This window comes from Nannobrachium achirus, assembly GCF_963921795.1.
Source record: "Nannobrachium achirus genome assembly, chromosome: 23".
Taxonomy (NCBI): domain Eukaryota; kingdom Metazoa; phylum Chordata; class Actinopteri; order Myctophiformes; family Myctophidae; genus Nannobrachium; species Nannobrachium achirus.
This window is the reverse complement of record NC_137830.1, coordinates 34,753,520-34,779,596: the sequence shown is the minus strand read 5'-3', so window position 1 is coordinate 34,779,596 and position 26,077 is coordinate 34,753,520. Positions and strand designations below refer to the sequence as shown.

Below are 26,077 nucleotides of genomic sequence, written 5' to 3'. Positions count from 1 at the left end.
TACTTTTTCCACCACTGTTGATTGATTGATACAGTAGCTGGACCTTTATTGGGCCCAAGGGAAATTCAGTTGAAAGCAGTACGCACGTCAGTAAGAATGAAACAAAGATATAAGTGTTCCAACTCTGGACAGTTAGGCTCTAATGTAGCCTGACAGCGTGTTGCGGGTTTGAGTCCTGTTCCAGACAATATTTTCTGCATGTCGGGACAGGGATCTCCATATATGGGCATAGAACGGACAAGGACGTAATTCATTTGCAAGTGTGATCTGGGAATGCCCATATATGGGCATGTCAGAACATTGATGACACTAGGACAGGGTTCTCCATATATGGACATTAAACGGACAAGGATGTAATTCATTTGCAAGTGTGGATCTGGGAATGCCCATATATGGCCATGTTCTGACATCACATTGTCGACTAATATATGAGCATAAAATATATGGGCATAGAAGGGACATCAAGCCAGAGCGTGAGGTCATCAGAGCATAACAATATAAAAGACAACTTAACATCAGACCTGGCCGTTGGACAGGTTTCCATAGCATACTGTATAGGCCATCAGTAGATGGAATTACTAGGGTCATAGGTACATTCTATCACCAATGGCATATAAATACTGTACACTATGTACATGACCTGTCTGACCTGGCTGTTTGCAATTGGCCTTACTGGGTTAGCATTATTGTATGAACCATTCGCAGAAAAGGTATAAAGATTCACATGAATATCACATACGGAACATGCGCTTGATAATATCGACACAATGTATCTGGGCTAATTTTGACTTCTATCTATCTGTCTGATACTAATAAGACCGGTTTAAGTAATTACCGACTGATAATTACAGCGAGGTGTTGTGTGCTTGTAGATCTGCTATTTTCACTAGTTTTGCGTGACAGTCTTGTGTGATGAAGCAGGGCTTTACTTTAACGTACAAATTTGAAACTTGGAGATACAAGGTTTCTGCCCGACAGTGACGATATCCTTCTCAGTTGGTCCTCTTGTTAAAGGGAAAGTCCTCTCTGGACCTCACCTGCATTCATAGAAACCTTTCTTACCTAAAGTAAAATGAGCTCACGGCCAGCTGTCTACATGATATCATCGGTAAGACACTGTAAGTCTCTACCAATCGGTAGTCCAGATATGGACCTACTCTAAAGCCAGCTCTCCACCGAGAGCTGGTTGTGTGCAAGTGTCGCTCTCCGAAAATAGCCCATCTACAAGCTCAGAGCGTTGTTGTGAGCTTATAGATCTGCGTATAAGAAGAGTATGAATCAGGTATCAGGCATTTCAATGTGATTTAGTACATATATTATTAGTATTTAAAAGTATTCTTAAACTAGACTGAAACTAAAACCTTTCAGATGACTAAAATATGACACTGACTAATAAATCTAAATTTGCTGTCAAACTTAACACCGGTGTAGAGAGGTGGAGACATGGGTCTAAATTATTGGTAAGAAACCGGCAGACATCTGGATGTCTTCTTGTTTAGGCAGTGGGTGCTCAGCTTAAGGGGAGACATGGCAGGTGAAAACATGTACAAATATAACATTTAAAACATTTAGATTTTTTACTATTTTGCTTCCTAAACATGCCTTCTTTCAAACTAATGCAAAATAAACACATATAGATGTTCATTTCATACGTGAAGGTGCCGAGTTAACAGCATTTGTTTGCATACATTTTTTATAAAATAAAGATATATATATATATATATATATATATATAGACAATAAAAAAGACATACAAGATGAATCAAAGAAACATGGCCCCCTCACGTATTAGGAGGGCAGTATGAGTCACCAGAACCGAGGACAGGCGTTTTTGATTAATCTGACATGACTAAAATGGAATTTGAAGTTACAATTGGTTTCTATAGGATGGGAGTGTGTCTGATCTTTAAAGGCCGTTTTCTCAAAATGTGTTTTTCCTCATACTTACAGTAGGTACATAAATCTCCACTACAGTTGCACCCACATACACCAAACCTTCCAGTTTTATTCTTATCTATATCCTGAAGATATTTACAGAAGGGTTTGTTGATATATCATTCATAGCCTGATTTACATCAAACTTTATTCCTAAAACCATGGCGAAAATAAAACATTTTATGCCTGTTGACACTATTTTATGATTTATGGAGTGATAAAAAGAGATATCTAAAATCCCCTCTGTAATTCTTTTCGTCTCTAATATGTCAAGAAAAGGAAACAATAGTTTTGAACCTGGCATTATCCAATCTTCAGATTTATGTACCTGAAAAGTATGCAAATTGGGCATTATTAGCGCATATAAATAATGCCTAATTTGCATATCTAAACATATGATTTCAGAAAACTTGTAATTCAAAAAATCTTAGTCTTGATGTAAGTAATCAACAGGAAAAGTTGTGGTAGCTATTAGTTTTTTCTTTTTTTACCCTATTCACCTGTAGTGTCTCGCCTTAAGATTACGACTAAGTTCAAGTAACCACCGAAGTGGGGAAAAAGGGGGCACTCCTGCCATTTTGGAGTGCAGGTTTTTTCCACTTCGGTGGTTACTTGCTCATAGGGGCGCCCGCTGGCCTACTGGTCGAGGCGCATACCACATAGGCTCAGACATCACGCTGGCTTTGTGGCCAGCGTGCCGGGATGATGTATAGCACCCACCCCGTTGGGATCGATTGGCTGGCTGTGTGGGTGGTGAGATGTTGCCAGATTTGAGCCCTTCATGGAAACGGAGGGGAATGTAAAAGAAACAAAGAGTGGTTATTAAAGGACAACTTTGTTTTTTTACAACAAGGGTTCTTATTGTAATAAGTGAAAATAAAAGATGTGTGTTAAAATGTTTTCATTTACTGCTTTCTATCGTTTTAGTGATTTTAATTACTTAGTTCTCTTATTTTTGAGTTAAATCCACGATCACACTTTAGTCTTTGAGCGTGAAGTGGTAACGTCATATGGCCGTTTCCCCCCCTCTAAAAGCGAGTCCTATCAGAGCAGGGTTCCCCCCCCCCCCCCCCCCCCCACACACACACAGACAGCCTCATCATCACGCCGTAATAAACCCCCGTCAAGCGTCCGTCCAGTCAGCTGTTGCACATTCCTAATACGATGTAGCTTAAGTGCCTGCTGGAGTGTGCCACTGACGCTGTTGCCAAGGATTTCACTTAAACAGCCCTTCACATCCAGTCAGCGGAGCGTGCTAAAATGCTCTAAATGATGATGAACAGAGGGAGAGAAACCTCAATGATGTCCTGCAGAGGACTATAACGAGGTCGCAGAACATCTACAAAAGTCTGCAATCCCAGGGTTTATTGACCTCAATAGAGGAGAGGATATCATCGAGACTCATTTGCTCTGTGCGCCCGACGTCCGCCCGGTCCATTTGGTTGCATTTATGAACTCTCGTGAGTTAAATGAACACTGGGGATTTCACTAGCCTCGCGGAAGGCTTACTCATCTGCGAAGAGAAAAGCTGGTTACGACCATAGGCTGATATGGCATTGAACGGTGCTACTTCCGCGGGGATAATTTCACCGGATATTATTGTTTTTTCACAGTGTTGTGTATTCCCTGCTGGCAAAAAAAAACTGTTCTACTTCTCCTGACCCTTCGGTTGCGCTCGGAATAAACAATATCCAAACAAAAACATGGATTCTGACAAAGGACACCTATTAAGAGCTACAATTATTTAGGTTTGTTTCGCTGACGTATGTAAACAGACTGCAAACGCATGACGTAACTTCCGTTAACGGCAGCACTTCCGCCACTTCCGGTGTCTACAGGTTCATGCCATTCACATCGCATATTGTGGCCAGGGTGGGATTTCACTGGGTGCACTGTGCAAATCACTGGTAAAATGATGTCGATGGACAGCCAATGGTTGTGCATGAAGGAGAACTAAAGAAGAGGGAGGAGAGAGGAGAGGGCAGGTGAGAAGAGACGACGCTTGGAGGGAGCAAACAGGGGAGGAAGGAAGGAGGGAGAAAGGGATGAGGGGGAAGGAAGGCGGGAACAGATGAGTAAAGAGGGAGGAAGCAGTGGTAGAAAGAGGTAGAGTAGTAAGCATTGTTTCTCAAACCTTAACATTTCAAGGTCTCCGCTTAACTCTGACATTGTACAAATGATTTGTACACTGTCACACTATTTGTCACACTATTTGTACACTGTAGTGTACACTATTTCTGACAATACAATGACCTGCCCAAAATAGGGGATGCCAGGTTGGAAGTGGATGAAAGGCAGTTCGGTGTCGTTACAACATGTTTAAACTATTTTTGGACTACAGCCTGGACCCTGGATCACAGGCTAGGAAACATTAGAACCACACAGGATGGAAAGTTAGGAGGGAACAGATAGGAGGGAAGGAAGGAGGAGAGGAGAATAGGGAAGGACGGGGGGGAATGTAGAAGTTGACGGAAGGGGGCATAGAAGGAGAATAGAGGAGAGGAAGGAACGAGGGAACAGAGGAGTTGAAGGAAGAAGGGAGGAGGGGGCAGAGAGGAAGGAAGGCGCTAGGGAGCAGAGAAGAAGCATAACGTCACCGTCGGGCAGAAACCTTGTATCTCCAAGTTTCAAATTTGTAATTTTTTTTCGCAAAGTAAACCACTGCTTCATCATACAAGGCCATCGCACAAAAGTAGTGAAAACAACTGATCTACAAGCACACAACGCCTTGTAGATCGGCTGTTTTCACTAGTTTAAATCATTTTAAAAATGATGAATACAAAAAAGGTTTTGGACATACAAGGTTTCCACCCTACAACGACGATAATAAACAGGCTGAAGGGATGATGTTTACTTAAGAAACAAAAACAGGAAGAGGAGGATGGGAGAGGCAGAAAACGAGAAGCCTCGCTCTACCGTTAGTGGTCTTATTAGCCAGCCTCCCGGCGGCGCTTCAATTACTGGCAAACCATCATCCTCACAATCTCCCCCATCTCTCTCCTCTGCTTCCAGTAACGGCGTTGTCAGCCTCAGTTGTCTCGCTACGAGCCCGATTACAAACACAAATTACTACCATTAGCGGGAGCATCGGAAGGCTCGAAGCGGTCTCGCGGTGCCGCAAACATTTATGCAGACAGCGGAGGCGCACTAAAAAAGTATTGGCTTATATAAAAGTATTCCGGTGAGGAGGAGGTTATGGAGGACATGCGTGGCTGTCGGAGGCTTCCTCCCAGATGGCTTTGACGTTATTAAAGAGATCAAATGTGGCTGTGCTCGCAGAGACTGCAGAGCCACTTCCGAGTGTCAAAACACGGGCGATGTTTACAAAGGCACGAGTGCACTGAAGTGGAACCTTCCGAGATTGGTTCTGGAAGCCCCCAGGTTCGCCCGGTCGCCCAGACGAGCCCTCGCGCTGGCGTTGGGGCCAGCGTTGTTTGGCAGACGGTTTTGTGGAGACTGCCGGGATGATGTATAGCACCCACCACGCCGGGATCGATCGGCTGGCTGTGTGGGTGGCGTTGAGACGAGCCCCTCACAGAAATGGAGGGGAAAGGAAAAGAAACAAAGAGTGGTTGTTAAGCTGGCACCGTTGTGGGTGTGCTTGGCAAGATGTATATGAGCAAGGAAGTTGAGGGAAGTCTACTGTCCCTACAGGATAACAATATTACATTTGACCGTGCATTCATCTGTCTCATCATCACTGCTAATCTCAAGTGTTTGTGAGATGCACTTGAATCAATTATGGGTGGTTAGGCCGTGGGCAGGAAGATGAATTATGAGTTAACTTAGCCGACTGTTCTACTTTTCAAATTCCTTGACAGCACAAAGTACAGAGAAACAAGTGAGTCAGAGAGTAACTTAAGGCAAGACAATTGAGGGAAGTTTATTGGTATAGTATTTCAACAACAAGGCAAGCCAAAGTCCTTTAGGCATTAAGACACAAAGCATTAAAGACAAGACAACATAATCCCATTATAATGTATAATGTGATTCTGGGTTCAGCCTGCAGACCTGTCCCAGACGACCTGAGAATGTAGTGACAAGACTTTGTAAAAGCAGCTTAAATGTAGGCTATATTTTCGGTTTCTTCTGCCTATGAACATATTCTGGGAGCTGTCTTATGGAGTTGGTCTGAAAATCCATTGCAAGTAAAACAGCTGTCTTGAAAACAGTTTCCATTAGGCCTTGAGAAGTTGTGCTTTGTCAAAGCAACAGAATCAACACATTTTGCAGTTGATTCATGTTGATTCATTTTTATTGCATTATAAATAACTGTTCACATCGGACAAAATGTTGACAATTGTTTTTAATCCTCCTATAATTCTACCAACTTCTGTCATCAAAATCTGTCTGTTCTGCCCGGGTTCTCCTCAGTGGCTGGAGCAATTAATCTGAATTTGCACTCATTAGCATATGCACACAACTGCAATGCCCGTTTTTCATTTTCCCAAAATGTAAGCTATTTATTATTATTTTATGTCGACACAGAGATTCGGAGAGCGGGCTGTGGGACCTATCGTTGCCATGGTTACAAGCCTTGCAAGCTATGGGATGACTGCTACCCAACACAACTGTACTGCGCATGTGCTGAGTTTACTGCTGCTGGCCACAGACTGAGCAGGGACTACAATCGATACGCTCTGTTGTTCACCTTAGTACACCACTCTGTGTCTGCGTGCATGCGTGTGTGCGTGTGCGTGTGTGTGCGTGTGTGTGCGTGTGTGCGTGCGTGCGTGCGTGCGTGCGTGCGTGCGATGTGTGTTGGAACAGTTTATGAGTGGGTGATGTTTGTGTGTTCGCTGTGTGTCCACGACACGCGTGCATGTGTGTTGGAACTGTTGCAGGTACCATGTACAATTAACAAAGTTAATTTTCCGTCCTTGATATACTGTACACAGCGCATAACCCAAACTCTGCACATACTTCGGGGGCTCATATCCCCAGACGGGTATATGGACTAGTTATAATAATAATTTAGAAAAAAAGAATGGTGTGAATGGTTAAGTGTGAATTTTACCCAAAACCAGTGTGATCAACAGCTGGCAGCCAACAGGCAGATAGAAGCTGTGAGTTTTCACAGCGTTGAAAGGGAGAGGAGAACAATCAGTCCGGGGGGGATGCAGTGCGGTCAGGAGTCAGAAAAACATGAACTGCTTTCTCTCTCCCAGGTTCTTTTCCTCCAGGTTATACACACCAACACCCTCTCCCACCTTGACAACAACAAAGAGAGGGGCTTTTAGAAAGTGTGATTTTTCACAGCGTTGAAACAGTGGGATAGGAGAGCAGAACATGCTTAGCCTGGCTTTTAGCCATATACTATATCACACTGCAGTTAACTGCTCCCTTGTGTTAACATGGGTGGATAGAGTTTAGCTGCGCTAGGCTAGAACATTCGTGGGTTCTTGCCCCCTTCAGTTGGGGGATGTGTAAACAGAGGGATAGGAGAGGAGAGCGTTCATTTGGGGGGCAGGGTTGTCCACTTAAGGACCCCCATCTGAAGAAATAGCTTGTACGAGGGACCCCTGTGCCGTACCAGATTTGTGTTGTTAAAATGTTCCCCCCAAGATCTTCTTGAAAATGGCTGATTTATATGTAGATCGGAGATTTTCAAGTAGCCAACGTATGGATAGGTTTAAAGTGCTTGTGTGGTCCAATTCAGTCGCTTCCTTTGGGCTTGTTTTCATAGACCTGGTTGCTTATTTCTCGAGCAAAAGAAATCTGGCAATGACAGTGAGTGAAGGGGGTAACTCTAAATATCCAGGTAACTGAGTCAGTCACAGGGCTGTACTGCCCATCACTGTATTGTTTCAGCATGCAGATGTTACCATGGCGGGGACGCATGTGCAGTACAGGCGTCGATCAGTGATGTCAGAAATTTGGGCACTGTTTCACCCGTTTGTGCCCATATATGGTTAGATGGAAACTTAAATCAAATCAAAGTTTTTAGATTCTTATGTTTTGCACTTTTTGACCAAATCTCAGTCAAAACATTGACAATGACTGGCCCATGACTCTCCTAAATCGGGATAAGCATTGGACCCAAAACCTCGGTTGGGCGCTAATATTGACCCAATATCAATCTGATTATACCAGTACCAGTGGTTCTCAACCTGTGGGTCGGGACCCCCCGGGGGGTCCCCACATTATTTTGGGGGGTCCCCAGATGATTAACTTAATGTGCAACATTGTTTTCTCACTCAACAGTAAACAAACCAACATAAAGTTTAAGTGTATAGAGGGTATCTGCACATTTCTAAAGTGACAATTGAAGGACTTTTTAATACCTCTAAAAGGACAACTTAAACATTGGCCAAATTGTCAAATATATTAGAGGCAGAAATTGTGAAAATAGCAGATCTACATGCTCACAACTCCTCGCAACGCGAGGCGTCTGTGAGCATGTAGATCTGCTATTTTCACAATAGAACCGTTTTAGACAAAATGTAATGCCTCAACTCTTAGTGCTCGACAGGGTGTGGGGTCCCCAGTTAAAATATGATTATTTTGGGGGTCACGGCCTGAAAAGGTTGAGAACCACTGGATTACGTATACATCACAAGAGTCTAACACTGTGCTCATTAAATAGTGGACAAGCACTCTGCATGTAGAACGCTGGATATACTGTGCACCCCACACACACACACACACACACACACACACACACACACACACACACACACACACACACACACACACACACACACACACACGGGCCATGCTCTTTTCATTATGTTAAGAGTTCTTGTAAAAGAGCTGCACCTGTCCTGATGACCTCTGACCCGGGCAACCCCCTGCTGTCCTCAGAAAGGCCCAGTCAGTGCTCTGGTTACACACACACACACACACACACACACACACACACACACACACACACACACACACACACACACACACACACACACACACACACACACACACACACACTACACGACAGCTGGCCTGACATAGGCAGCTTCTCTTTCAGCCATTACAGAGATGGAGGGTGTGATACAAGCTAAAAAAAATCGGCATAGGCTTAAACCGGAAATAAGCTGTCTAGCATTTTGTTCTCATGGGCAAACGATGTAGTGCTAATGTCTGCTGTGCTCGGAAAAAGAACAGTATAATTACTCAATTATTTTTTCGAAATTTGTCAAAGTTTTTCGGAAGTAGGGTTGGGGTAAAGTCAATCTGGGACGGGTGAGGAGATTGATTGATTGATTGATTGATTGATTGATTGAAGACTTTATTAGAAGTTTGCATAGGAAAAGGTACAGTTTCATGACGGTACAGTTCACTGGTACAAGGTCAACTAAAAGGAGATCCTAGAAAAGCACTTGGCTTATTTTACACAGGAAACCATTGAAGTATCTCATATAACATTGAATGACAGATGGATAGAACAAGGTACTATGCAGTAGATATAGTCAGAGGGGTAAGGATCTAGTTCTGAGACAAAGGGGTCTTCTTTCTGCCCTTTGTCTCCTCTTAGCCAAATCTCTGTCTGCCCGTAGCAAATCAGAGAGGGGCAAAGGGTGGTGTCTCCATGATTGAGAGACATCATATACCTTACTATAAAACAACGTACAAACCTGGACCACTGAGTATGGAGCGGGCTAGGCAGTCTCTAGTACAGGGGTTTTCAAAGTGGGTGACGGGGCACCCTGGGGTTCCGCGACAGCAGTCCAGGGGTGCCGCAAGATAATTTGATAATATTTCGATTTTATTTGGACACTTAAACAAATATTTAGTATCATTTTAAACTTGAAGTACAAACGTATTTTCAGTCAGTTCTAACCAAAATGGCTATTATCTCAACGTTTTCCTCGCAACATAATCACTAAAATATGCCATAAATATAAGCTGGGAGTGATACATTGGATGAAAAGAAAATCTTTAGGGGTGCCCTGAGCCAAAAAAGTTTGGGAACCCCTGCTCTAGTACACAGTAAAGCCAGACGTAGGAGCACTGCTCAAACATGGAAACACTCAAGTACAGTAAAAGTACCTAAAAAAAATTAAGTACAATATTTGAGTAAATGTTACCCTCCAATACCGACTGATACAATCCGAGGGACTACTCACTTCATGCTTGGCCCCTTTTAATGAACTGTTGTTATTTGTTCAGTGCGTGATATTAAGGAGAGCAAGAGACCGCTAGACAGAGAGAGAGGGGGGGGGGGGGGGCTTGTTGTGCCAGCAGGTCTCACACTTGGCTGGGTTTCACATGGTTTCACTCATTTCAGCCCTGGAGACTGACGTTCACCAGACATTGTGGGGGCTTCCTCCTTTTCCAATTGGTCCCCCTCTCTTAATTTCCCCACAGAGAGAGAGAGAGAGAGAGAGAGAGAGAGAGAGAGAGAGAGAGTGGAGGGGGAAGGGATAATAATGATCCTGTCTTATTTTTCCATATCTTGCTCCAAGTTTCCACCAAGCGGATTCGGCTGTTAATGAGCTTTTCCTGGTTTAACCTCTTTCTTTACTTCCTGTCCTCACACACACTCTCCGCTCATATCAGGAAACCCACTTCTCTCTGTTGCACTACTTGCTTGATTGTTGAATTTTGCTTTCCCTGATAAAAGGCAAGTTGTTTGTTTGTGGAAGTGGCTAATCAGACGTTTCCTCAAGGGATTTCTTTCCCTCCCGAGCTCACAGACTGTGACTTCCTTTCACTACTTCCTACTCAAACCTTGAGTACCAGTAAGACTCCCTAATCGGGAGATAAGCGACCGTCAGGTCGCATGGCCTCATGGTAGCGCTAGAAGAGGGCCATATGATAAATGAGGGATGGAGGTTGTGGTTTGGCAGCCAAGGAGTGTGTGTGCAAAGTTTGGCATGGATAGGGGCAACGGTGACGGAGATATGAGAAGGGGAGAAGTGTGACGTGACGTGACGTGACGTGACGTGACGTGACGTGACAGACTGACAGCCGGTGGAGGCTTTGATAGTAACTGCGACCTGACGGTCGCAATTACTCAATATTACATTCTCAGATAAATGGGTGACTAGCTATAAGTGAATGGGAAGGGATGCCGCCTGGCAATGAAAAAGGTCACAGGTTTCGACCACTGGTCCGCCTAGTCTGTGTCGAACGTGTCTCTGAGCAACACACTTAAAGGACAACTTAGTTTTTTTACAACAAGGGTTCATATTTTAGATTGTAATTAGAGAAAAGAAAAGATGAGTGTTAAAATGTTTTCATTTACTCCTTTCTATCGTTTTAGCCATTTTAATGACATTGATTTCAGTGGTTTGGGGCATGCGTGCAGGTGGCTAAATGTGTCTCTTTAGACACAATAAGCCCATTCCCAAGATGCACCACACTCCTTCATGGGCAGATGTGACTTATGGGGGCTAGTAGTGTAACTGTAAAGAAATCGCTGGCTTATTGTGTCTAAAAAGACATATTTAGCCACTTGCACGCATGCCCCCAACCACTGAAACCAAGGTCATTAAAATTGCTAAAACGGTAGAAAGAAGTAAATGAAAACATTTTAACACTCATCTTTTCTTTTCTCCGATTACAATCTAAAATGTGAACCCTTGTTGTAAAAAAACAAAGTTGTCCTTTAACTGCTGCCTGCCACTGCTCCTAATAGTTAAGATTGGTAAAATGCAGAGGACAACATTTAATGTCACGTACATTGCCAGTATATCTCAAAGATATTTCGGCCAAATCGATACATTGCTCTGGACGGAATAATTATCTTGTGATGGAAATCAGCGGTCGATAGTAAACGTCAACCCTTTCGTGATGGAACACGCGTGGACACACAGACACAAGTTAGATTCCACGCACACATGCACACAATCACGCCATTTTCCCATTTAACACCTGTCGTAACCCTCCACCCCTCTTGTCTGAGGCCAAGTAGACCCTGTGGCATGATGCATGCATGACACACACAATACACACATGCAGACACACACAGTCAGTGGACCCTAACTTGACCCCATGCTGTTAGTACCATGTAGTCAGTCAACCCGCATATTAGCTAATATTCTGCAAGAGAACCAGTCTAGTGCAACTTGGAGGAAAGCCAGCAGCTGATGTCTTATTACGACCTGTGTGTGTGTGTGTGTGTGTGTGTGTGTGTGTGTGTGTGTGTGTGTGTGTGTGTGTGTGTGTGTGTGTGTGTGTGTGTGTGTGTGTGTGTGTGTGTGTGTGTGTGTGTGTGTGTGTGTGTGTGTGTGTGTGTGTGTGTGTGTGTGTGTGTTTCTCAAATGTATTTGAGAAATAAACATTGTGAGGAGAATAGGGTTAGAATTAGGCATTTAGTTTAATTTTACAGTTAGGACTGGAGTTATGCCCGATTTATACTTGAAGTATTTGCGTGCCAGGGTTGCAAATAGCAGATCTACAAGCTCATGACGCGCTATACGGCCTGACACGCAAGCTTTTAGATCATCTATGTTCTGCGCACATCTCTGGTGCACAACAAATAAGGCATTAGGCCAGGGTTAGGGTTAATTATAACAAAATGTAATCCAACTATGACTGCTGTCCTGTAATGTTCTCACAAGTATAGTTATAGATAGTGTGTGCGTGTGCGTGGGCCCTTTTCCACCAAAATAACTTTGGTTCCCTTCTAGATCCTTGGGAACCTTGGTGCTTTCACGGAATCGGTGGCCATTTTTTTTGTTCCAGTTCCGAACAAACTTTTAGGGTTCTGATCCAATTCATTTTCAGTGGAAAAAACACTGAACTGGTTCAATGTTAGGCGGGAAAAAAACTGAACCGGTTCAACCCCTGTGGAAAGACAGGGGGCCTCTGTGTGTCTGTGTGAGACAGAGAGGTTGAGAAAAAGAAATTAGCTGACAGCTTGCCCACTCTATATCTGTTCCCTGCCCCAGGCAGCTGTCTCTCAAAACGGCCAAAATTATACGTAGCTGCTATGCAACACATTTACAGTTGGAGGTACATTAGAACCTGCTCGCATTACACAGTGTTTTTTAAATAAGATAACATAGGGCAGGGCTCGCGTGTCAAATGGGGCTGACATTGGCCTGGGGAGGGGAGTGACCGTGGTCACGTCGCGAGGGGCCAAAGGCTCATTTTCTTTATGGATTGTGACTCATGTATTTTTCATCAGCTGTCATTTAAAGCTGGCACTCAGGGTGCGGGGTTACTGTACCGTATGTCAACATGTGTTTTCAGGGGGAAGTCTTGAAATGTACTCGTAGTGGTGATGGTGATGCCTGTGTGTGCACTCACGCGTGCAAAAAAGATGAACGTACAGTATGTGCATACAGCGTGCCCCATTATGTGGGGACCAGAAGATGAGATAACAGGAGGAGCCTGTTATACTGCCCTCCGGGTGTGGCTGGCGGTATCACATCTCACATCACCGATTTCGCTGGGGATGTTTTGACAGTGTTGGTTATGGCTGGATGTATATGGACACCCATGCACGCACATACGCACATACACAGGCACGGACACACCTCCTCCACTGTGTCAGCTGTATCATCAAAAAGTGTCCTTAAAAAGCCTTTATACAAAAAGCATTTACAGTAATTAGACACGGTGGTAGTCACTGTTTCTGTGTTCATAAATATTTCCACACACAGGCACACACACATTCTGCTTAGGGTAACCATATTTTCAGCCGCTCAAACCGGGACACGAACCACTGTTGCTTAAAACCGGGACCCTCAAAGCAATGCGCACATTACTGCACACGCGCGTTCCCATTCTCTAACGTTTGTGCACGCGCACATACGCAGCGTAGGGTTGCACACAGGCAGTGAGTGATTGACAAACAGCCTCAGCGTTGAATTCAGACATGCAATGTATTTGTTCATGTTTTCTGATTGGTTAGGTGGGCATGTTTTCATGTAAAGAACATGATAATGTCTATAAAACCACTGAAAACAGCTACTATTATTTAAATTCTGGCAAAAACCGGGACAATTTTTTAGTGAATGTTGGGACATACAGTATTTGTGTTTTAGAGATATTTGTCGGAACACCGGGACACGCAGCTTGAAAATGGGACAGTCCCGGCCAAACCGGGACGTCTGATCACCCTAATTCTGCTAGCTGTTTAGACATGACACATGTTTGCAACTGTGTGTATGTGTAAACACACACAGTACACACACTTACTGTACTAAAATAACTCAAGTTTTGGTCATTTGTGTGGATATCTAGTATTATTGATATACAGTAGGCTATGTCTTAACAGCATTGGAGGGGGGAGGGGTGAGTCTTGAGAGACACAGCTGTTCTTATCAACACAACAAAGACCCCCTGCTTGTTTGTAGTACCCCTCCCCCCCCCCACCCCACCCCCCCACTGCTCTTTACTGCCTCCCCATCATTCCATATTCAAATAGATTCACTCACAGATTGTTTAGATGGCTTGTCATTCAGATTTATGAATACACATCCGCTCTAGGTAATGTGCATACAAGGTACTTTAGGCCCAGCCCAAACGAGTGTATTTTCAGTAATATTGAGTTTTTTCACTTTCAAAACCTGGGCATATCATTAAAGGAGTAAAAATAACAACCCAAAATGGAGGGACAGTTGCTTCTTCAAACACGGGACTCGTCACGACACGGGTGCCGCGTCACGGGACGGTTACATTTGAAGAAGCCGTCTTTGCTGGAGGAATGATTTAATTTCTGTTGATATATATGGATATCCATGTACTGTATATGGAGATATGCTGTGAGACCCCAAATATGCTTACTCAGTTATTCGTTATGTGAAAGTCCTGTGACGTCTTTGACATCTGACATCACACATACAATCCCTTTTATGCCCATATATGGAGATCCCTGTCTGTAGAACCAGCCACACAGATATGGGCTGTCTTCCTCCAGTCCTGTTAGATATGGGCTTAATATTGATGACATCCCTGATGTCATCAATATATATATATATATATATATATATATATATATATATATATATATATATATATATATATATATATATATATATCCATATATGGGCATAGAAGGGAATCTGTGGTTCCCCTAACATCACAGTGGTGTCAGAGCATGATGTCAGAGCAGCAAACACATAGACTGTAGACTGCTAACTCTGTTCCACTTAGTTTAGCACAGTTGTTTTCAGTTGTCCATAACATGGGTAACAACTCCCAGGTGCTTTATCCGAGCGGACAGGGGAGAGTTTCATCTGATGCATTTGGGAATTGGAGTGGTGATGATGATTGCCTGCCTGTTTGTTCTCGTCGTCAGGGTGAAGGAATGGGTGGATCAGATGCAGAAGGAACTGATCTCGTTGACGGACACGGCGAGCGGCATGCAGAGCCTAGTAGAGGTAAGGTTGACACTCATCACACACGTGCATGTGCATAATTAGTCTGCATTTCTGTAGTGCCTTTATCCAAAGTGTGCATTACAATCTCACAGACATTCACACACACACCGACGGTGGAGGCAACCATGCAAGGCACCAACCTGCGGGGTTCAATGCCTTGCTCAAGGACATCAAGAACAGGAAGCTTAGGTTCAGACGCTGCACCCCCTGAGCCACTGACACAGACACACACATTCTGTAGACCAGGGTTCTTCAATGTTTTTCAGGGCCAGAGACTCCCACTACATATTGTATTAAATTGTGTTGCAGCTTAAACCGTTTAATAGTTTTAATAGATAGCTTCATAGACGTGTTTGACATCACAGCACTATCGTTCTTTTCCCCCCTAACACCTCTGACGAAAATGGCAGATCTACAAGCTCACAACGCCTGGCAGCACGAGGTGTTGTGTGCTCGTAGATCGGATAGGCTACAAGGGTTCAAGTGGTTACTGTAAAAAATGTAATAGAAAAGGTTCCTATCAGTATCACACACAGATTTGGCGGCCCCCCCCAATAGTAACTCTGAGGACCCCCTAGTGGTCCCGGACCCCCTGTTGAAGACCCCTGCAGACACAAATACAGGCACCACCTTCTGCATGAGTAGACTCGTATTGCCATTTCTACCACACCACTACGCGCAAATCCCATTGTCCTATTGGCAGATATCAGCAATATGTCCCTCACAGTGTCTCATTAATGTCCCTGACTCTCTCAGCTGTCACAATACATAAGCAACACTCCATGCATACAGTAGTAGCCTTTCATTAACTGAACAGAACAGCGTCTTCTTAATACGCCTGACTGCTGTACACATTCAAAGACCATCATTGTCAAATCTACACTGTACTGTACTGTACTGTCACGGACGGGCAGAAACCTTTTAGCTCCATAATACTTGATTATCTCCGCCAGGACCAACAGGCTGGGAGGCGGAGATTATGTTTTTGCCGCTGTCCATGTATCCCTCTGTCTGTCTGGCTGGCTGTCTGTCAGCGTGTAGCTAATCTCTGATACTGCTGGAGTCGGACCGATCGGTGTCCAACTTTGCATGCGCTCTACCAGTAGGTATTTCACCCCCAAAAAAGTAAATGTCCTATAATGGACATGCCCGCAATAGTTTGAGAAGCAGATGTCTCTGGATTTCAGAATATTAACCTATGAGAAGTATTAACAAGAACTGGAGACTAAATCATAAAAATATTGGTTCCATTTGAACAACATTTTTTTTTTTTTTTTCATTTCATGAAAAGTAATTGTAAGTAAAAGTAAGTAATTATGTTACGTTTAAAACAGATAAAGTTGACGATTTGAGTACACACAAGTACACACACACGCACACAGACCTATGGCTGTCACTGTTGCAAAGTCAGGAAGGAGTCATTTAGATAGATACATGGCTGATACACATTGGCTGATAAAACGCTTGTGGCACTTTTCCTCCCAAGAGGGGAATCAGTTGACTTAAAAGCATTCAGAGATCATTATATTACATTACAAGCCGCTGTCTTTATCTGATGTGACACACACATAAAGGATGCATTTAGTTTAACACATTGACCGCCATTTTAACATACCTCCGTACTCCCACCTGCCATTCGTCTCCATAGACTTCCATGTAATTGGGTGTGCACGGATCATGCACACCCATGCCTAGATAATGCACCACGTGTGTCCACATTGCTCACAGCTTTCAAACAAAAAAATCCGAATGGAAATCCGTTCAGGCATTCATGAGATAACAGCCACTATGTTTAACAAAGATGGCTGCCAAAATGGCTGCCATGCTTGAAAGATGGGGTTGCTATGGGGGTTAAACATGCAATTTCGCGATTGCTATCATGCCTACTCCATTTTTTGGGGTCCAAAATTTTTTTTGAAAAAAATTTTTTTTTGATTTTTTTTTTTTTTTTTTTAATTCTCGGGACTATCGGGCCTGGCGGGGAAAGACATTGGAATAATCTCGGGACTATCGGGCCTGGCAGGGAATGAGTTAAATGATGTGTAGAAAAAAGAGAAGGCACAAACTGTAAAGTACAGTAAAGTCAATATTATTTTAACCAATCTGGGTATGTTAATACAATACAATGGTTGGATGTGGTCTCCATCTTATATAGGGGAATTTAGACCTTGGTGGGCAATGTCAAAGTTATTTACGGTAGAAGCAGATGAAGTCCTCCTAATTATTGTTAAAAAATGTTCAAACTAAAGCTGTCAAATAATTCACCCTTTGTCAAGTCCCGCCTGTTGTCCCGCCCCTCTTCTCACCCATTGGTTGCTGGGTCTTGGTGGAGCAAAAGTCCTTTCTCTCCATCCACTACCATTGAAATTCAATTATTATGTGTATTCAATTCTCATTTTTAAACTTGGTTTCAGTAAAAAGGAGCCTCTCAGGTGCAGTATAGGGACTGGGCATGTTTTTAAATGTTTTTATTTATCCAAAAATGATGTTTTAGCAAATTCAACATAAAAAAGGCGGAACCAGGGCGGGACAAGGCAGAAAGAACCTGCTGGTTGGTCAGTCAGGGACCAACCAGAAGGCTGACAAAGGGTGAATTGAAGTGGAGTCACACGTACAATATGTAGTGGAATTGAAGTGTTGAAATATGGACATGTGTATTAAGTACAAAAAGTCCCTCCAAATTGTACTTAAGTACAGAAATTGAGTAATATAGTACTTAGTTACTATGCATCACCTAACCGTATAAACTAGGGCAGGTCTTCCCGAAATATACCTGTTATGCTGACCTTTGACGCTTGCTCTTCTCTTGTGATTGGCTCAGATCTATCACAAACACAAGAACCACTTCACCGTGAAAACAAACAACGCCAGAGAGTTGGTGGGGTCGGCTGCAGGGAAAATCGAGAAGCTACTGGACACCCGTTCTAAGGCCCTCAAGGTGAGTGCAGTGCATGTTTCACAAGACATGTTTTTGATAGTATTATTAACATTCTAGGCCCGCTAGCGGCAAAGCTCTAAGGATGGCATTGATGGTCTGTCTACCAAAACCCTTGGTCCAAAACAAGATATCTCGAAAACTATGTTTGCTGTGCACCTTCATGGAGGATGACCTACAGTTCCTTTCCCCTCCATCAGGCACCCCGGCTGGCCAGGGGGAGGCATTATAGAGACCAGGGATGACTGCATGTTTTTGTGAGGCTATCTACCCTAGGAGACACAGGGAGAACATGCAAACTCCACACATGAATTATTTTCTTTTTTAATGCAATTGTGTTCTTTCTGGTGGCTCATTTTGGTAATTATTTTCGGTTGTCGTCTACTCTGCTCTTGTATTAAGAGCCTCACACACTAAACGCGATGTTGGGTAGGATCAGATGTCGTGCCCGGGGGTTTATCGGTGTTCATTTCAAACGACAGCGATCCTCTGTCTTGCGATCGGGCCCGGTATATCCCGCTGTGCCAAGTGAAATATCTCAGACCATTACAAATGAGACCGACGTCTCGCGATTCTAGCCACCCACGATCTCGGGGGGGTGGTGCCATGAGAGATGCGACTAGATGAAGATTCCGCCCCCTCAAGAGGGATAAAATCAAGAGTGTTTTTCTCTCTCTCTCTTCACGTCAGTTTAATTGCCATTTGTTTAATGTTTTGACAATGAGGGTGTTCCAGGTGATCCCCAGCTTAATGATGGAGACCAAATGGTAACCAAAAGGACTATTATTTATACTAAAGGGAATCTTTCTCCAAAATAATCAATTAAGCCTACCGCATGCCAACAAAGACGCATCTGTAGTCAACGAGCCAACGACCCAATTAGCGCAGAAGTCCTGCAGCTGCGGTGTTCTGACTCGCTATGCTCCAAAATCCATTTTATTACCTAATTAAATATTAAAACAGCGAAATTAAACAAATATATTCGCTATAGTCTATAACAAAGAGTCTCTCTCTCTCTCTCTCTCTCTCTCTCTCTGTCTGTGCCATATTTGTAGCTAATAATGCAGTATTGATACTTTTACTTAAGTAAAGAATGGGAGTATACTTTTTCCATCACTGCGCAAATTAACTGTTCATCAGCGTGCCGTGAATGCTTTCAGGTGTGTGTATGATCAATATAGGAAATTGCCCATTACATTCTGCGTTTGAACTTGAACGAAAAAACGCATACGCACCAATGGATGCGAGGCAGCGAGTGCAGACTACAGAGGCGCACATGGGTATGGTATAACGTACCTTGATTACAGGAGAAAATAATAAAATGTAGCCTACTTCTTAAAATGAATTCATCATGCTTGTGCTTGCTGCTAAAAAGTAGGTATTGGCAACATGACTAGTGTATTGTATGCATGCCTTCACACGTGCAAGACAACAGCCATGTTACCATACCTTAGCATTTGCAGAACTGACGCTGCTGGCAGCCGGAGGAGGAGGACAATGAGCGAGTGTGCAGGCCTATTCGTGGACTCTTTTTATTCTGACTTTGGTTGGTGTTATTACTGTTATGTTGATATGATTGATCTGAACCAAGCTGGACCCAGTGGATTATGTAGTCTACAAGGAAGCACGTTGGCTGTCTCACCCTGTCTGTCTGTCACAGCAATGGATTAATTGGTAGAAGTTGGTGTTAACTTACATTCTTCTTTCGTGTATCATCGTCCTTTGCACACAAGTGATAACTGCGCCATCATGACAAAACATTATAAAAACAAAGGTAGGTTGGTAGTCTTCTAGGTAGGCTACTGTGCGCACACTGGCCGCTGCTCACTTTATAGATATTATATTCAGTTATGTTTTTGGCAAGCGAGACGCGAGATGTGATGCGCATCCAGCAAGACACGGCTGAGAGTGTCGCATCTCCAATATCATTGATTGACCAGTGTCCACTCCTAAAAAGCATCAACCAGCATTTTAACGGCAACCAGCCAGACATTAAACAGACATGAGCTTAATCAGCTAATAGCAATTATGAATGTCCAAACCTCGCCGTTGTGGGCGTGCAGTCGCAGAAAAAAAAAAAGTTTAACCTCTCGCTTTTTTTTTTTTTTTACTGTCCCACCAACATCCAAGCATATAGAATAGGGACAGGCCTAGGTTCCTCAATATCATTTAGCTGGGGACCCCCTGGAACTCCCCAAGGACTGGCGGTCCTCTTTGAGGACCAATGAACAAACTGACAGAACGAGAGGCGGCGCAATGATGTGCCTGCAGCCCGCGCGTAAAAGTTAAAAAAAAAAGGAATGCAATGGAATATCTCTGACTTTGAGTATTACATTATATGAATAAGATAGTATATATCCCCATCATGTGTTGTTGTGGGGAAAGGCTTTCGTGAGGTGATAGAATCCAATGCATGCCTTGTGGCCAAATGACTGCGCAGAAGAAAAAAAGGGGGGAAAAAAAGAATATAGGCTATAACGTTTTTGAACAAGTGATTACAACATTTTAGGGAGAGAGTAGGCTAAAGTAAAAAGTAAGTAGGCTAATAATAATAATAAAAGTGTAGGCTGTTCTATTGTGAGGTGACCGAATAGCCTACACTCTGCGCAGCCTAAAAAGGGAGGAGCTGGCTTCATATAATCTGAAGCAATCCCGTGAGCTCATTCAGACGACAATAACTGTAAAGGATTCCTACCCGATGACCCGACAATATCAAGCTTTTTTGATATTATCGTGAGTGCTCCCGACGAGTCCCGAGGTCATAAAAAAGCTAATTAACATAATCCGATCGTGTCGGGGTACTGTTCAAGCCCAAGACCGATTCCGGGGCCGACCAAACGATTTTCCCGGGGGGTCCTCCCGAAATCTTGTCGGGGATCCTCGGCCCCGGGTTCGGCTCATTGTGAACGGGCCCTTACTGTGCCAACACTAATCCATGTAATATTTCACTAGTCCTTTGTGTGTCTTCAGAAACCAATATTATTCTTGTTCTATTTCACTAGTTCTTTGTGTAAAAAGAACAAATATAACATTTGTTATTGAAGACGTGAGGCTTGATGAAACTTTTCCCTGTTTACAGTTCACAACAACACACATTTCATACCTTGGATCAGCAAGGTTGTGTTTTCACATTGGGCCTCGTTCACAAAGTGTGGGCATTATGCACCAGGGGTCATCGCCATGTTAGCGAGGCGTTGTGTGCTTGTAGATCTGCTGTTTTCACTACTTTTGTGTGACGGCCTTGTATGGTGAAGCAAGAACGTACAAATTTGAAACTTGGAGATACGAGGTTTCCACCCGACAACGACGATATTCTGAAGAAAACCTGGAGACTTGACATTAAGTCATTGGGTATTATGATCAAAATAAGAATATTATAGGGAAGATGAGGTTGGCGTCTGTTGGCATGGCGGTTAAATTAACGTGGTGACCTCTCTGTGGTCTTGTGAGTAATGAGGGGGAATGGAACAAGCTCATTGCAATCAATAAAGCTAAGGGACCACACATAGAAGCTAGGTCCATTTAGCCCTCTGTGAAACATTGGGCCTTAATGGAAGTATATGGGAGGCCTACAGATGCTATTTAGAAGCAGAATGATTGCAGCAACGATAACGCTGGCCTGACTTAAAGGAGAGTTTCTGGGTAAAATAGACCCCCATACCTTTTTAAATGTCTTCTCCCAAGCTTGCGAGATGGTCCAGACACCCCATAGTCCAAAAGAAGCATTATAATCCATTTTTGATTGCAGCTTCTACTCGACCATGGCTCCATAATGGGCCGCGTCTATTCAATGTCTAATCCGGTTATTTTTATCGCTTCAAAGTCAATTTTTTCGCTCCGTATCTGTTCCCCGTACTGTATATAGTTCATCGAAGCATTTTCTTCTCCAGGGCGCAGCCATTGTTGTTGTGAAAAAGCTACTCTTTTCGAGTCTCGTTCAGCTTGAACTCCCGCCGTCTCTTGCGGGACAACAGCTTTCCACAGGTTCTGCTGCTGCTGCTCTACTCTCAGTCTTGTCCCGCGAGAGACGGCGGGAGTTCAAGCTGAACGAGACTCGAAAAGAGTAGCTTTTTCACAACAACGATGGCTGCGCCCTGGAGAAGAAAATGCTTCGATGAACTATATACAGTACGGGGAACAGATACGGAGCGAAAAAATTGACTTTGAAGCGATAAAAATAACCGGATTAGACATTGAATAGACGCGGTCCATTATGGAGCCATGGTCGAGTAGAAGCTGCAATCAAAAATGGATTATAATGCTTCTTTTGGACTATGGGGTGTCTGGACCATCACGCAAGCTTGGGAGAAGACATTTAAAAAGGTATGGGGGTCTATTTTACCCAGAAACTCTCCTTTAACCTCCAAGCGTTCTCCTTTACTCTCTCTCATCAGAAGGTTTCTTTTTCCTGGATCTTTGTAGCTTGTTTGTGGCATGAAGAGAACATGTGAAGTATCTATCCCTTCACCAATTGGATGAAATGATACAAGCCTGTGGTAAATCATCAAGCTCAGGTCTATTTGCACGCAGTCTGGTTACAAATAGCATTCAATTTAGCTTTTACAACACACATCTCAGTAGTAGCTATACTCTTACTATTTCATCAGGTTTACACCTGGCTTCCTCCTTTTCCTTCCTCCACGTCTGTCCGTTTCCTAATTCCCTTGCGGTCAGATTATGAAACGTTTATTGTTTTACTATTACTAGTGAATATATTCAAACTGTGAATATTAGTTGCACCTATTATAGAACCAATGCTGGAACTCTTAGTCCTGAATGGAACAAAATGTGACTACTTTTGGGACTATTTCTGGCACACAACGTGGTACAACCGAACAGTATTTAGACAGACAAGAGATAAAAATGGTCTGTTTGTGAGAGGATGGTAAACGGAGAGGATGGTAACAGGCATGGTGAGCTCATGATGCCCTTTGGGGTGGGAGTAAGGACCCCTGCAGACCTCACTTACATTAGGATTTTACCCACCACTCTCCTCTCTCTCAGACAGCGGGACCCCAACCTATTTAGACCGACCAACTGGCTCTCTGATTTGCTCTCTCGCACGCACGCACGCACGCACGCACGCACGCACGCACGCACGCACGCACGCACGCACGCACGCACGCACGTACACACACACACACACACACACACCGCATTAATATACCTATGAGTACATGAACATTTGACATTTTTGGGGGCAATGTTTAACACCTAAAGCCTGAGTTATAGTCATTTGCACGCCGGTGTGGAGCAACTGGAAATAGCCGATCTGCACATCTTTACACCTGTATATCGGTTATTCTTTGACGATTCAAGTATAGTAATACAAGTAACCGCCTGCACAAATGTATGGATGCACCCCAATCAATAGCACCTACTGTAAACTGTATCCATGTGTGTATGGATGTACCACAATCAATGGTCATAGAGCTGCAACCTTTTTTGATAAATCAATTTATCGAGAAGCAGGTTTTTTTTTTATATATTTTATCAACAAATCGATTAACCACTTAAGCCCTATTTTATACTTCATCGCACAACAGTATCTTTTCCTTTTTTTGCTTTTAGCGGATAATTACCTGCCAAAATGACAATGAATCGATTCATTTTTCTTCATAATCGATTAAATGGATAGTTTGATTAACTGGTTGCAATGGTAGCTACTAGGGGTGTAACGATACAGTTTAATAGCGATTCGATACATATTACGATACATGGTTGATGATACGATACATGGACGATATTGGTTCATTCATGGCGATACGATACGATTCGATTCAATGATTTAAAATCGATATGGTAACTATTTAGCAAAGAGATTAAATCTGTGTGAAAGGTGTGGATAGTGCAGGTTTTTAAGGGAAACATGTATTATTATGGATATAAATAAGAAAACACAGTGATTATCTCGCAAATACATGGACATTGTATATTGACAAACCTGCACCTTGACATGAACTCAGGGATTACACACATTTATTGATTGACCAGTGTAGCTATATGGAAAGGAAAAAAACCCTCCTTTTCATTTTTTAAATACAATGCCCTAGTAGGTAGTATCGATACAATCGATTCTTTGCACTGTCGATTCGATACGATACACAATAAAACAATACGATTAAATTTGAGCTGTTTTCATTTCGATCTACTTCGATTTGTTTAAGTTAAAAACTATATTTCGATACAGTTACTATATCGTTACACCCCTAGTAGCTACAGTACCATGCATGTATGGATGTAGTGGCATATGACACAGCTTTGCTGCTCTGGAGATCAGCAGAAGGGTGTTGCTTCAAAGAAGACAGCTTGTCCCCTCTGGCTCAACAATCTACACTGTGTGTGTGTGTGTGTGTGTGTGTGTGTGTGTGTGTGTGTGTGTGTGTGTGTGTGTGTGTGTGTGTGTGTGTGTGTGTGTGTGTGTGTGTGTGTGTGTGTGTGTGTGTGTGTGTGTGTGTGTGTGTGTGTGTGTGTGTGTGTGTGTGTGTGTGCACACACATGCGTGCAGACGCGCGCATCCTTGCCTGCGTTTGTGTGTTTTTACCCAAAATGAAAATGGACACGATCCAATCAGAATGATGGCTACCGTCATTAACTTGATCAGGAGCCATCTTGGATTCTCTTTGTCAGTCCAGAGTCCAGACATCTGGTGATCTTGTCAGCCCAATTCAGCCACCCTGTTTGATGCTGGTCATGAGATCTCACTCTGTCTCACACACACACACACACACACACACACACACACACACACACACACACACACGCACACACACACACACACACACACTATATATTTACATCACTTGTGGGGACATTACATAGACTTCCATTCATTTTTATGCAAGTCCTGTGGCCTTACCCTAACCTCTATCCCTAAACCTAACCCCTAACCCTAACCCTAACCGTTGTGGGGACCTACTATTTTGTCCCCACACTGTCAGAGGTCCCCTGCAGGTGACTGTGTGAACATGCGTTTAGTCCCCATAAGTATAGCTAGACAAACTCACGCGCGCACACACACACACACACACACACACACACACACACACACACACACACACACACACACACACACACACACACACACACACACACACACACACACACACACACACAGCTGGTTAAACATGTTGCCTCATGCTAGATGCAGAATAGATTAGCCTCAAGCTAGATGCAGAATAGATAGTAGATACACCATAAAAATGCTAATATACAGCATACGATTTGTGAAAGTGACAAACGGGCTTCACAGTTATGTTAGGTGTGTTCATATGCTAATTGTGATGCGATTTCAGATCAATTGCTCCAGCCACTGAGGAGAAACACTGTTTCAGACAGACAGACAGACACTCAGACATTCGCAAAATGATAGTATAGATATACCTATTAGCCACTTAAGTGTTATTGTATACTTTGTTGCACAACAGCAAAAATAGTTAAAGGACCATTTCACCTCTGGGAAAACCAGATCTTATTTTATTGTTGTTTGGGACACGATCAACACAATCCTGAGTTATTTTTTGTGTTCAATCTGTGTTTTTAGATATTTTAGTATTTCAGCATGCTACAAAGCATCATATGATGCAAAATGCATCATTGTAGCGTGCTACGAAGCATCATATGATGCTTTGTAGCATTAATCACATTGATTAATCGATCAATTTAAATAACTGTTGTACCCCTATTAGCTTTCATAAAATGTGTTGGATTACAGTTTCATACATTTGATTTCATACATTCACCCCCCCATCCCCCATTATTTACGCTCTATTTCACCTCTCATGTTTTATTCTTTCTCTTTGCTTTCATCTCTTCCTGATTTATTACTCATAATTTGTGCTTCCTTTTCTTTCCCTGTTTGCCCTTTTTATTTGCTTGAACCTTCTTCTCTGTCTGTTCTCATTCTCTGTGGCATGTGTGTATATTTGTGCGTGCG

The 26,077-nt window shown here is 43.1% G+C and overlaps 1 protein-coding gene across 1 annotated transcript in view; it reads left to right on the top strand.

Moving 5' to 3' along the window:
- LOC308308890 (voltage-dependent calcium channel subunit alpha-2/delta-1-like) overlaps positions 1-26,077 on the top strand; it is a gene marked incomplete at its 3' end in the record, with an annotated part of 175,942 nt that overhangs the window by 21,116 nt on the left and 128,749 nt on the right. Inside the window, exons 2-3 of the mRNA XM_080754346.1 lie at positions 15,125-15,206; positions 18,028-18,144. Of these exons, the coding sequence (XP_080610472.1) occupies positions 15,125-15,206; positions 18,028-18,144 (199 nt within the window). The remainder of the gene's footprint in view (positions 1-15,124; positions 15,207-18,027; positions 18,145-26,077) is intronic.